This window comes from Gymnogyps californianus, chromosome 5 (genome assembly GCF_018139145.2).
Source record: "Gymnogyps californianus isolate 813 chromosome 5, ASM1813914v2, whole genome shotgun sequence".
In the NCBI taxonomy this organism is placed as follows: Eukaryota; Metazoa; Chordata; class Aves; order Accipitriformes; family Cathartidae; genus Gymnogyps; species Gymnogyps californianus.
The window spans coordinates 20,754,941-20,768,631 of NC_059475.1; the positions used below are offsets into that span (position 1 = coordinate 20,754,941).

General features: G+C 50.8%; 1 protein-coding gene across 4 annotated transcripts in view; it reads left to right on the forward strand.

Moving 5' to 3' along the window:
• Positions 1-13,263, forward strand: part of HRAS (HRas proto-oncogene, GTPase) — a 42,669-nt gene extending 29,406 nt beyond the window's left edge. For all 4 annotated transcript variants that reach the window (XM_050896994.1, XM_050896996.1, XM_050896995.1 and 1 more), the window contains exons 2-6: positions 2,690-2,843; positions 7,542-7,720; positions 10,040-10,199; positions 10,908-11,032; positions 13,180-13,263. In XM_050896994.1, coding sequence (XP_050752951.1) covers positions 2,733-2,843; positions 7,542-7,720; positions 10,040-10,199; positions 10,908-11,027 — 570 coding nt within the window. In that variant the 5' untranslated portion in view covers positions 2,690-2,732 and the 3' untranslated portion in view covers positions 11,028-11,032; positions 13,180-13,263. The remainder of the gene's footprint in view (positions 1-2,689; positions 2,844-7,541; positions 7,721-10,039; positions 10,200-10,907; positions 11,033-13,179) is intronic.
• Positions 13,264-13,691: the final 428 nt, after the last annotated feature.

The following is a 13,691-nucleotide window of genomic DNA, read 5'->3' on the forward strand; positions in this document are numbered from 1 at the left end:
CAGTGTTGGTGGAGACAGTCAGTGTTTGCTCTTCAGTCCCCATTTCAGCCTGTCGCCGTCCTTCATGGTAATTGTCTCTTCCCATCCGAGAGAGATGAGAAGCCTGGGGCGGGGATCTCTCTTGTCCCTGAGAAGTAGTGTATGTGAGAAGTTCATATACATGAGGGCGTGCATTAATGGAGCAGAGCAACGTGCACATGGTCAATTAGTGTGATCACTTGGATTGTCTCCTGTAGCCTTGCTTTCAACCTGCATCTCTTCCTTGGCTGCCAGAACAGAGGCACATCAGATTTTTCTGGGAAGCAGTGGCACTTTTGGGTATGGACATAGGGTATCACATTATTTGCACCTCATTTCCCCCACTATCACTGCTTTTCCACCATGTTTAACGACCTTCAGCTTCTCTGGCAGTGAAGAACAGCACGGCAACCAGAGGTCCTGCTTGGCATCATGTTTGTGCTCTGGTTGCTCTTTTGCACCCTCTCCCTTGCCCTTCTTCAGGATCCTGGATGCTGAGAAGGGCATGAGCTTTGTTTGCCTTCTCGCTACTGAGACAGCAGCTCAGAAAAGGGCTTTGGCAAGAGGTGGTTGTGTCTGACTGCTCCCAGCTCGAGTGGGTGATTGAACTGTCTGAGTGGTTTAAGGTTACAATCAGATGGGGATTGAAGGCAGAAAGTTCTGGCCTCCTTTCCATTAGATCTTTGCTGTGTTAGCAAATGCATTAGATGCAGGGTCTAGAGTGGCCTTTGCTGGCACAGTTTGTACCAGCTTGCAGGGTTTTGGGAGTGAGGCTGGTGAGCCCAGGGAGGAGGGTGGAGTGATTTAACTGTTCGGGGGGGTTTTAGGGGGGGTATGGTGTGTGGTGTGGGTCTAATCCCCATGCAATGGTGTTGCAGGCTGTGTCAAATGGCGACCGGCCAGGGGAACCGTGAGCTTGTCTTCCCGCTACATTTCAGGTGGCTTCCCCAGAGTTTGCAGATGACTGCTGCAGACGAGTATCTGACCCCAGGGTGACTTTCCGTGGGCAGGGGTTGCAGTCCAGTGAGGGTGGATTTCTATTTAAACCTTCAGGGTTTTGTAATCTTCCTGAGTTAAAGTTCCTCTTTCTCGGCGGAGTTGGAGCAGAAATTTAAGGGAAGAGGTTGGGGGGGAATGAATTTTCTCCTGCTGAAGTGCCATGGCAAGTACATGGTGCTGCAGAAGTGTGGTTTGCTCACCCTGACCCTAATCATCATTCCCAATTAGCACCTTTCGTGATAGCATCTCTTGCTCCCCTGTGGGGCATGCCACCTTCATCTTGTGGGAGCAGGGGTGCCCCTTCCGCAGTCGTCCTCCCTCTTGTGATGGCCAGCACAGTGGGGGCATCGTTAGCTGGAGGACAGGCAGAGGGTGTGGATGTGCCACCATCTCAAACCTGCCCTGTGGTTTGAGGGTTAATGCAGCCTTGAGGGTGAAGACATGGAGCTAACAGCATATTTGATGGGGCTGGGACTTCCTCCCCGCTCCTGTGGGCACTGGCATCCAAACTGCATTGGCCAAGGCTTTCAAATCTATCTAATGATTTTGGATCACCAGCTTGAGATAAGGCAAATCAGAGACAGTGCTGAGCACTTCTGGAAAACCAGATCTCTTAAATTGGTTACTTTAGGGTTTACTTTTGATTCACACAGCCTGTACCTCTATTTTCTTATCAGTAACACTCCCTTACCTGTTGAGGTTTGCTTGGGGAATGTGTGAAGTTTGCATCCAGACCGTCAGGCTGAAGGATTGCAGCATATCACAGGATAAACATAGTTTTGTATTCAGTTTGATGGATTATTTTGCCCATTTTAAAGTAACCTTCATTACTAGTGGAGAGTAGTAGGTTAAATAGCTCTGGATGCTGCAGTTCTGTGCTGTACTTTAGACCAAGTTTCATGTTTTTAGGTGAGGCTATCTCACATTTGAGACCCTAGAGCATCGGGGCGTAAAAGCAAAAGGAAGACGGTGCATCCTGAAGGCACAGTATGGGGTGACAGACTGAAATAAGTGTCATTTTCTCTGGCCATATTCCCAGGGTAGTCAGTGCACTGGGTGGGAAGAAGGTAAGAAAATCCTTGAAACTTGCGGCACACAGGCCATCCCACCAGCTCCCCGTTTCCAGGCCAGGCTCGCCAGGGTGGTACGTCTGTGAGCTTGAGATGAGATACAGGGTGGTCCTGGAGCAGAATACCCTGCAGTGGCAATTTCACGGACAATTTCATAAAGCTACATTAAAAGCATATTGCATCCCTGATGGTGGCTTGCTGGTTTTTATCCCAGGGAGTGGGGGGTGGCTCTTTGCCATCCAGAATAGCAGTGAAGTGGGTTTACCTTGTCCCATCCTCAATCCCTACTGAAGTCAAGCAACTTAAAAGACCGTTAAAACCTTAAGGGGTGCATCCCTTCACCTCTGCCTTGCAGAATTAGGGGTGTCTGTGTTACAACGTGCCGGATCCCAGACCTCGGTGTCTCTACCTTGCCACATTTGGGTGCTCCTGGGACGTGCAGGAGACATCGGGAGTGCTCAATAGCTGAGGAATGAAACTGCTTTGCAGATTTCTGCCTTCCCCAGCAGAAGAGTGGGGCTGACCACTCAGCCCCACTGCAGAGCATGCGGTGACGGGAGAAACCCCCTCTCCTAATGCGGTGGCCATGTTTCTCCTTGCAGGTGGTGGTGCTCCTGGAAGTCCTGAGCTGGGGTCGGCTGGAAGATGACCGAATATAAGCTGGTGGTGGTGGGAGCTGGTGGTGTTGGGAAGAGTGCTTTGACAATACAGCTTATTCAGAACCATTTCGTTGATGAGTATGACCCCACGATAGAGGTAAGCAGCTCTGGGCATGGGGTCTGTCTGTCTGCATGCTTTCCTCTTGCTCTTCTCCACCTTGTCTCCAACCCAGAGCATGCTCAGCTTGTTCTCAAGTCTGAACTTGAGCAGGGATGTTCCTCTACTTCACAGAGCTATTCTGAGTTGCTACACGCATGTTTGGAGGTCACAGTGACCAACTTGTGCCTCCTGCAGAAGGACAGTGGTGCCTGCTGAAGAGAGACGGTGAGGGAGGCAGCAAAAGTGGACAGAGCTGGGCAGGGGCTGAGAGGCAGCACAAAAGTCCTCCTTCCTGATGAGATGACAGCATAGGGAGGGGTTAAAGGTTTGGGATTGAAGAGCCGTTTTGTGCCTGTGCTTCCATTTCTCCTCCTGTGAAATCAGAGTAAATATATTGACTTCTTGTGCAGGATGTTTTGAGATTTACTGATGAAATGGGTTTTATCAGAGCTTGGTCGTATTATGTATGCCCTGCAGTTTGAGCGAGACATGCCAAGCAGCTGAACCATTGTGGTTCCCAGTGTGCTGCCTCTGCTCTGTTGCAAGGAGTTAAAGGTTGATATATGGGTCTCATAGTCGGTATGGATGGTAGCACTTGCCTGTCTAGCTCAGCACCATGCCTGCAGAAGCAGGCAGGGACCCTGTACTCCTCCAGGCTGTGCAGCAGGGGGGTCTGGTCTTCAATATCCATTACACTATTTTTTTTTTTTTTTTACTTTTTAAAAGCATATTCTATTCTCTGACTGCTTTCACTGTTGCTAGCGAGATGCTAATTACCCCCTGCATGACTTACACCTTCGTTCAGGGGAGATGTGGGCAGCAGCCACTGCTCTGCACAAGGAGTAAGTCCGCCCTGGGAAGGCAAATTACAGCTCTGTCATGCTTCTTGGACAATAACCTCCCAGTCTGCAGTCCTAAAGGATTCTCTACCAGATGTGTATCAATGCAGCTGTGGTTGCTGCAGTTATTATTATCATAATGGCTAACAGGCCCCAGCTGGGATCAGAAATCTATTCTGATAGGTGCTGTATGTGTAGTCCCCCCATCCTGAGGAGCTTACAACTTAAATAAACAAGCAAGACAAGGCTTGGTAGAAAGGCAGAAATAGTCTTACAGTCCTACAGACGGGAAGGAGAGAAAGCAATTAAAAGCACGTGCTATGACATCATTTGGCCAAGGTCACCTAGAAAGTCCGTGGTAGAGACTGGAATTTAATTTAAGGGCTCCTGAGTCTCCACACTGCACCTTGCTTAAGGATGCAGTTGCCTTCTTCCCCAGCTCCTCTCCTGTCACGTGCTCATCACCAGTAGCATCATATGCTTTTCTTAGAAACCCGTTCCAGGTTGTTTTCGGCAAAAGAGCTGCTGACGGAGAGCAACCTCCCTGGGGAGACATCTGCATGGATGAGTCCTTTCTTGGACCTCAGGGTGGGCAGAGACAGCTCTGACCCAGTGATGTGTTGGGTTTTGGCATCCTGTAGGTACCCTGCAGGGAATTTTCTCCATGTAAACAGGCAGCGGGGAATGTAAACCTTGCATGGTATTTCCCAGCACACCCTCCTCACCCTGCCCACTGCTGCCATGCCCCACCCCGGGAGATGCCTGCTCTCCTCCCCTGTTCCCCCCAGCCCCACTCTTCTGTTCTCCTCCTCGTCTCTTCCTAAAGCAGCCACGAGCTGCTCTTCACCCCTCTTGCCCCTGGTGCTTTTCCACCTGCAGGTCCCACCAGTCCTGATGCCTTGGCAGCTCCCTTGGTTGTGCCACACATATCCCCGCCGCCCCCCCCCCCCCCTCCGGCCATCTTCTCACTCATTCCAGGGTGACTCCTTTTAATTATGCTTCATTTTATGGGGAGTTAGGACGCACAGAGAGTTACCTGCCAGCCATCTGAATGTGACCAACAAACCACCCTCCTGTGACTAAGCTGCTTTGGATCATGCCCAGGAGCTGACTCTGACTGTTCAGTCAGCTAACAAACAGCACAGCAATGCTGAAATGATCAGGATAAAAGGGAAAAAAAAAAAAAAGAGTATATGTGCATGGAGCAAAGGCTTTACCCATCGCTTAAATTAATCGAGTGCTGGCTGTGCTGCAAAGTGGGGTGCGAGCGGGTTGGGGTGCACTGAGAAGACATTCCCCAGGGCAGGAGGGGTGGAGAAGTGAGTTTGTCCCGTCTGGGGCAGAGACCCTGACTGAGTGCCTCCTCCCCTCCTGCCCTCCCGATTCACTAGTGCAAATGTCTGGCTTTGTAACTCAATGCTGGCCGACCCGCTACAGCACGCACTCGCATGCCTGCTCTTGGGCTGCTGAGGAGCCTTAAGACCTTTATTTTGGGAATGGGAGGGCCAAGGCACCAAGGAAATGTATGCCACTGGCAGTGTCCCATGGCGAATGAGCGGGGATGGAGTAGTGTCAGACTGTGTTGAGAAATTCTTTGGTTCATCTTCCAGTTTTTAGCAGTCAGCTAGTAACGGGCTTCCCAAGCATCTGGTCTTATCCTGACCGTGGTGTTTAAGAAATGGACCTCTTGGCCTGATCCACCAGCCCACCTGGGGTGCTGCCAGCATCCGTCTGGGATCCTGAGTCTGAACCCCAAGCAGACGTTGTTTCTGCTGCCTGGCACTTCACAGCTGGGTCTGGCCACCTTCCCTTGTGCAAGAAGGTGGGGTAGGACAGGGTGGGCTGCAGAGGAGGATTGAGGCTGCAGGGTCCTGGTGGCTGGACATGTGGGCTGGTGGCAGTTACCCCTGCAGCGGCAGCCAGGTCACCTGGCAGCATGGCAGGGATGGCTGAGCTGCCATCCCGAGCATCCTGGGGAGGTTTGGATGAAGCTGGACACAAAGCAAGGGTGGGGAGAGCTTGTTCCTTTCCTTTGGGAGTGGGATGCAAAGCATCCTCTGCAAGACTGTTAATGCCTTTGCTTTGTTAGCAAGCTGGCTGGCCTTACGGGCAGCCTGTTGATGACCTGAGCCGAGGTGTGGGATCACTCCTCCGTAGGCATGCTGTCTGCTGGTGAGACCTCCTGTAATTGAGGACTTGGTGATTAACTGTGAACACGTGTGCCGAGAGGCTGGTCCTCTGGACGCAAGCCAGGGCGCAGGGGTGGGAGGATGCTCTGCTGGGCACAACAGGCACTGGGGTCCCCTTTGCTGGTCCGTGGAGGCACAGGGGCCCCGGAGGTGGAACCATTGCTCTTCTACCTTGCACCAAGGAGGCTCCAGATACATTATTGATTAGAAATGGGAGTGCATCCCTGCAGGGCAGACTGCCAGTTGCCTTCAGAGCGGTTGGCTGGAAGCCAATGCATCACTCCATGCATATTCCTGGTGGGTCAGCAGTCCCCTTTTTGGGAAGGCATAGCCGAGAAGGTCATGGTATAGCAGATCTCATCTCTGATTTCGTGGCCCTCTCTGCAAGGTGAGGGAAGACTTTAATTAGCCCCGGTAGATGACGTTGTTATCGTAATGAACCAAAGGGTGGAGGCCGCGTTGGCCCCGTTCCCTTTTCGTGCTGCTGCTGGTCCTGTCGGTGACCTTTGCTGTGTCGACTGTTTGTCTGCAGACCTGCAAAGCTCATCTGATAACATTGTTGTGGTTGTTGGAAGAGCAGCAGACGTTTGAATTAATTTTAAACTGCAGCCGTAGCCTCTGTGAGCGGCTGCAAAGCTCTGTCATGGTCATATTGCTGACTCTTTTCATATATTTGGTTTTGGCTTCCTTCTCTGGCTGAGAGTCGAGGATGCTGTGCCGTACCTGGGAGACAGCTATTGGAGAGGGATGAGGCTGTTCCTCCGTGCAGGGGCTGCCCCAGCAGCATCCCTGCTGATGAGACTGGGCATGGGGGAGAGGCATGGTGGGGAGGAGCGGTGCTTTGAGGAGCCTGCCTTGAAAATGAAATGTTTTGAGGGATGCCCTGAATGATTTCCAGGCCTTCTCACATCTGTGATAAGTTGCGATTGCCTCTGCTGCAGGGAAAACCCCCAACTTCAAAGGACCTGCCTGGATAGTCCTTACCTCTGCAGGGGCCCTCTGGGCACCGACTGGCTGTGGGAAACACCCTCCTCGCAGCGTGAATTTTTTTTTTTCCTCATGTTTGAAGAAGAGATTTACCATCAAGCCCAGTTTGCAGCCTTACTGGTGGCGTATTGCCTCTGGTGCCTGATCTGAGATGCATTGGGGGTGCTGGATTTCCAGGTGATCTTAAACACCTTCCAGCCCCGCAGATCGCAGACAGTGGCTGGAAGCCCTGGCTGGCTAGTGCCACCTTTCCTGGGTGTCCCCTTCCAGCACCTGGGCAGGGCGGCAGCAGAAGGGATTAGCCGGGACTAAATAAAGCTTAGGAAAATAGTTGTTGAGGGCTATGCGGTGTGGTAGAGACAAAGCTGCCCTGGGTCTGCCAGAGGCAGGGCTGGGAATGGGGAGAGCAAGCCAGGGCTGTCTTCTCTGTGGCTCTGCCAGAGAAGGGGAAACCTGCTCAGCTGCTCCCTTTTTCCTTTTTTTTTTTTTTCCCTTCTTTCTCTTCTTTTTCCTTTCCCTCCCATTTTTGAAACAGATTGAGTTGCCTATTTAATGGGAGCTAAACCCAGGCAGGGCATGACCTGGCATCTTCCCAGGGATGCACTCGCTGCATGCCTTTGCTTGGCCGGACCTGAGCCCTCCCTTAACGCATTCTCCTCCCTTCCTCTCATGGCCTGCAGGATTCCTACAGAAAGCAAGTCGTTATCGACGGAGAGACCTGCTTGTTGGACATCTTGGATACCGCGGGGCAAGAGGAGTACAGTGCCATGAGAGACCAGTACATGAGAACAGGGGAAGGGTTCCTCTGTGTCTTCGCCATCAACAACACCAAGTCCTTTGAAGATATTCACCAGTACAGGTCAGTATCCTGGGAAGGGCCCCTTCCCTCTTGCCCTGTGCAAAGCGGAGGCCTTGCTGCTGCACCCTCCTGCCCTCCCTTTTAGATCAGGCCCTGCGGTGGAAGCACCTGCTGCCAGCAAAGACAATTAGCTCAAGTGGCCATTCCCCAGGGAAGAGACAGAGCAGACAGCTAATGTCAGTGACTCCAATAAAACCTATCCAAAGGGATTGCTTGTGGCCTTTGGGGACTTGGTAATGTAATGTTTAAGTGTTTATGGTGACTAAAGAGAGAGCTGATCCTCTATGACCTCCTCCCTTCCCTCCCTAATTAATGGAATGGCTTTGTTAGTGCAATCGATCTCAGCAACTTCTGCTGGGCCCAGGAGCTGGGAGAGGAGGCTGGGAAGGGCAGGGATGGCTGCTTCCCCCACTGGCAGCCATTGCGGCGAGGCTGTGGTCTGCCAGCCGCATGCACACAGGGAGAGGCAGTCCTGGTGCTTTGGAGCTCGGTTTCAACCAGGGCAAAGATGGGGCAGGAGGAGAGTCAGAGCCCCGGTGAGGTGACTTGCCCAAGAGCGTGTACTGGGGGTGCAGTGGCAGAGCAGGGACCCCATCCTGGTGTGGTCCTGCTTTGGCTGCACACAGGTTACCCATCCCACTTCTCCCCCCTGCTGCCGCCACCCCTACAGAGCTGGAGAGCCAAGGAGATGATATAAATGCAGTGGGAGTCTTCCCTGGTTACCCCAATGCTAGCTTAGGGAGGGATCTCCGCTTTGTGCCTTTTTTTTGGGGCTTGGCTGTGATGGGAGGCACTTGCAGAGGATGCAAGAAATGGCTCTGCCTGTCCCCACTCTGTCCACTGCCCACCAAGGGACCGTGTACCCCGATCCCTCGTCATAAGCCTGGGTCCCAGATAACCCTGTAGCTCAAAGCACAGGCACAGCCCTTCCTTGCTCCGTAGTCAGAGGTGCTGCTCCGAGCTGTCGAGACGTCTCAGTCTTCGGCTAGCAGGTGTGTTCAGTGTAATAACTATACAGTTGGGCTAATTTGGCTTGTTTTAGCTGAACCGGAGGACAAAGGATGGGATTTTCCTAAACCACCTGAGAGATTCAGCAGCATTCATCCTTGTGCTGGGGCTGGTGCCTGTGAATCACTTCACAGGATGGCTCAATTTCAAGCCCCGGTTTTAATCATGATGTAAATCACCGGCTTTCATCTCGTTTTGCCTGTGCTCTTTGTGTTTGCACTTTTAAAAGAATATTCCCCAGAGAAATGCTGGCTCTCCCTGGTTAGTAACCATTAGGAGGTATCTCTTTTCAGCTAAGTGTAGCCTGTGCACTAAATTTAGTACTTGCGTTTGCTGATCAGGATGTTACATGGAACATTTAAGTAGCTTTATGGCATATCATACATATAGTCAGACTTCATTTCTGTGTTCTACTACATTAAAAAAAGATGATTGATTTTTTTTTTTTGTGTGTGTGTGTGTTACATGTCCAGCTGCTTTTGGATGGAAATTTGAATTTAATTAAAATGCAGAAATCAGCATTTTAAATAATGCTTTTATTAGATAAATAAAACCACGTTAAATGTTCTGGATGCATGAACAAGAAAAAAAAAAGCTGTTTTGCATCTGAAGTTAAATGCTTTAATAAACAAAGGAAGTTGCTATTTATCAGGAGGGAATTGAATGGATTGTTTGTGGTCATAATGGCCTTTAAGACTTCTAGAAGTGGTAGATCTCATCCTCTCCCACCTAGTTTTAAATCCGAGGTTGGAATGAAGAAGCAAGCATTACAGCTCTTTTGCTTCCCAGTTGGTTTCTCAACTTTGAGTGACCTGAACTAAACTGAAAGGAAGCAAATACTGCCTGTGCATCTGCAGAAAAGGTTTCGGCTGCCAAAAGCTGGTTTATCAGCTCAGCAAATTCTGGTTGCAGGTGATTTTTTTTTTTTTTTTTTTTTTTAATCCCCATTGAGGGGGATTACTTGATCTAAATGTTGGAAGTAACACAGGTAACTGCTTGAGTATTCATTTTTATTTAGCTTAAACTATATTAAGCTCATGTCTTAATATACATTGTCATAATTTCAAGTTGTGTTTTGTAAACAGTTGCATTTAAAGAGCAGAAGCATGTTTAGTTTTAGTTTCCAAAAGTGCCCTAGCTATTTTGCTGTTTACTCACGTGCCATGGTCATTTACGTTCTCCTGAAAGCCCAACACAAGGCACTTGGTAGGAACAAAGCATAGCTGTTAATTCTTGACGAAGAAGCTGGTGGGGCGTGTCCTGGAGCTGCCCCCTTTTCTCCCTTCACTTTGGCACCTCTTACTCTTGCAGGGAGCAGATCAAGAGGGTGAAAGACTCAGATGATGTTCCCATGGTGCTGGTGGGAAATAAATGTGACCTACCAGCCCGGACAGTGGAGACCCGGCAAGCGCAGGACCTGGCCCGGAGTTACGGGATCCCCTACATAGAAACGTCTGCCAAAACCAGACAGGTAGGAGGAGAGTTTTAAACAAAATCTTCTTTTTCTTCTCTTTTCTCCAGTGCTGTCCTGGAGAGGCAGGAACAGGCAGACACCACCTTGCAGACAGATAGGGTGCAAGGGCCGGAGTTAGTTGCTTCCACAAGGCTAAAAGCTCCCCTGTCCGGGCTTGAGCCTCCAATCCGGAGAAGTGTGGAATTCATGCTCTGGCAGCAGTGAAGGGAAGATGCCTTCTAAGGGCTTTCTCCAAGGCTCTGGAATAACCCCTGTAGTCACTGCAGGTCAGCTAAGCTCAGGGGACTTGGCTAACCTCATCCGTGGTCTATTTTGGCAGACCTACAGGCAGAATATACTAGTGCTGGAAGGACCAAGCGGGGCTCCCAGAGCACAAAGCTGGAAATGGAACAGCTGATACCTTCAGTGGTCTAGTGGTGGCTGTTCTCTTAGGTGGTAGACCTCATTCAGGCTGCTAAAGCTGATGAATCTCAAGGACTTAAGAGCTCCATGGCCTCGTGGTTGCTCATTCAATCTCGCTCTCTGTTCGGGGTCCACACTAAGATCCCTGTTAGTCTTCCCAGCTTGGTTTTGTGCCTTTAACTCTGCAATCTACGCTCCTGGAAGATGGTGCTAGGGACACCTAGCTGGGAAGCAGAGCCCTCTCTTCTCTCCACTGTCCCCTCTCAAAGTGGGCAGCTGCTTCAAGCGATGCTTTTCTTCCAGGGCGTTGAAGATGCCTTCTACACCTTGGTGCGGGAGATCCGTCAGCACAAGCTGCGCAAGCTGAATCCCCCAGATGAGAGCGGCCCGGGCTGCATGAACTGTAAATGTGTGATATCGTGACTACGGTGAGTTTTGGAAGTAGGAGATGGGGTGCAGCAGGGTTATATTGGAAGCAGGAAATGGGGTGCAGCGGGGGTATATTGGAAGCAGGGCAGGGGGTGACTGCAGATGCACTCGTCTGCAAACAAATGCAGCAGAAACAATTTCAGCAACGGGTATTTTTTAATGAAACACCTTTTTGACCGAAATAGCATTTTTCTGTCAAAACATAGGTAAGTCAAAATTCCCACTTTCCTGAGGAAGTGTGTAGGAGGAAAGGGTTGTTTATTTTTCCCCCTCATGTTGTGGAACAAAATTCTACAGAACTGAATAAAAAAAAAAAATGCATGTTTTATCATGCTTTCCCTGAGAAAGCTCCTTCCCATGCTGCCCCCATGAAAGAGGAGTTAAGCTGGTGTTGAAGGTGTGCAGCTCGCTGCGCGTTCGCCAGACTGGCCCTAGAAGAGTTCAGATGAAGAGCTGGGTGAGCGCATTGCCTCCTAATGCACTTGTGTAAATTGCCTCGTCCTAAAGCTTCAGAGCAGACCTGTCTCACTGTGAAAGTCCCATGTTCCTCAGAAAAGTTTTCCCCATTAGATTAGATATCCCCTGGGATATTTAGAACTGATGCAATGTTGAGAATTAGCCATAAGGGGGCTGTTTTGCTTTTATAATTTGTGCGTGCTGGAGCCAGAAACAGTGTTTTTCAGATTGTCTGTGTTCACTTGCCTGTTTTTCTTCTTTTTCTTTCCTTGTTGCTTTTTTTTAATGATTAGTTTATTTAAATCATTGCAATCCTGCTGGATAGCAGTGAGGGAGAGCTCCTATCAGTGTCCCTGTGTGAGCTGGGTGGCTTTAAGCCAAACGCCTGGGAACATCTGGCTGTGTTACCAGCTCCTTCCATGGCAGAAGTGGGGAGAGAGGCAATTGGGGATGAGTGCACCGGGGAGATGTACATCTAAGGACATCTGGGACTGGGGTGTGGGAGAAAAGCCTGCAGGAACATTGCCCTTAATGTGTTTTGGGGAGTCTCCCAAGCACCTGGACTGGACCTTTACCCCTTTACACAACTGCTGGAGTCCTAAAGAGAAGCGCATTGTGTCCAGAGATGGTGCGAAGAGGGTCTTGCTGAAGGTGGAGGTGGGCAGCTGGTTTTCCTCCATTGCTTTTTGAGCCAAAGGCTGTGAGGACAGCAGAGCTCTTCCCTGAAAAAAAACAAAAAAACCACCACTGGCAGCATTTGCTTCCTATGAGCAAAAAAACACCCGAGCACCCCACCCCTCCGCTCCCAGCCGAGGCGCGTGAGGTCTCCTGGGGGCTGAGCCGAATGCTGTGCCCAGCACACTTATCGCTGCTAAGGGAGGTTTTCCAGATGTTCAGGTCCTCCAGATGTTCAGGAGCGTTTCCTCCGGATGGGGATGTGAGCTTGGGGCTCGTTTCCTGCTCTCGCTCACAGCTGGCGGCATGGGCTTGGCAGACACTGCTGCTCCCCTACACCGACTACCAGGAGCCCACTCCCTGTCACAGCCCAGTTGCCAGCACTGGCATGGGCAGTGCCTTCAAAAAGAGGGGCAAGAAGGGATGGGAAGGAGTCTCTTGGAAACACTCCCCTCTGTTAATAGAGCGTGCCCTGTGAGTTGCCCACATCTTTTTCTGCTCAGGCAGAAACTGGAAACTAGACATCCCAGCTTATTCTAGCTGCAGTGGCCAAGAGCAGAGAGGGAGGAAGATCAGGGCACAAAAGGAGAAGCAAGGCAAGGACACGCTGGGTTTTGGGGAGGAGAAGGGTGTGTGCGTGGCCAGGGAGCCAGGGAGGTTTGGCTGTGTTTTGCCCTGGACTCACTTTGTGGTTCCCATCATCCCTGGAGGAGGGAGAAAGATCTCGCCAAACAGTGTCCCTTCCCACAACGAGGTTTGGGCAGAGGCAGAAGGTCTGGTGAGATGCCCAAGGCTCACCCATCACTCCACAGACCACTTGTTTTGTTCCCTTCAGCACATGTGCAGATGCTTCGCTGAGCCAGTTCCAGACCTCCAAGACCTGTGTAGCCTTTTGCTTTCCCTCTGTGGGCACTAGCAGGGTCATCCTGAAATGTGAGGGGTGGGTGTAATGGAAACAGCCCCTGCTGGTTCTGACGGCCAATGGGTGCTAACAAGTGTCCTCTTCTGGTTTCAGCTGACTGGACTGTGTCTTGCAGAGGTTCCCACTGTGCAGAGCGCAAGGAAAGAGGTGAAGCGAAGGAAGAAGCAAACGGATTCAAGGGAGGAGGCGGGGGGGGGGGAGAGGAAGAGGAGAAGGAGGAAGAGGACAGGGGGAGCATGAGCCCCTCCAAGGACTATCTCGCACTTCACCCAAGCCTGCGGCAAACGACTTTTTTCTTTTTTTTTTTTTTTTTTTTCTTTCCCCATCCCCTCCTCCTTTGGCCTCCTCCCACACCGGCAACTGTACAAAGCCACAGATTGAATCACAGTAAATTATTATTTGATGGTCTCGACAAACCGTCTTGATGGCTGTGTCCTCCTTCCAGAGGGTGCTGCTGCTGGTGCTCCAGGAGGATTGCGGTGGGACAGTGGGGAGGGAAGGAGACTGAGATTTGGTCTCCATGGGCTGAGGTCATGCTGTAGACTGTGAAGGTGATCGGGGTGGGGTATCCTTCAGGGAAAGAGTTGTCTTTGTCTCCAGCAAGT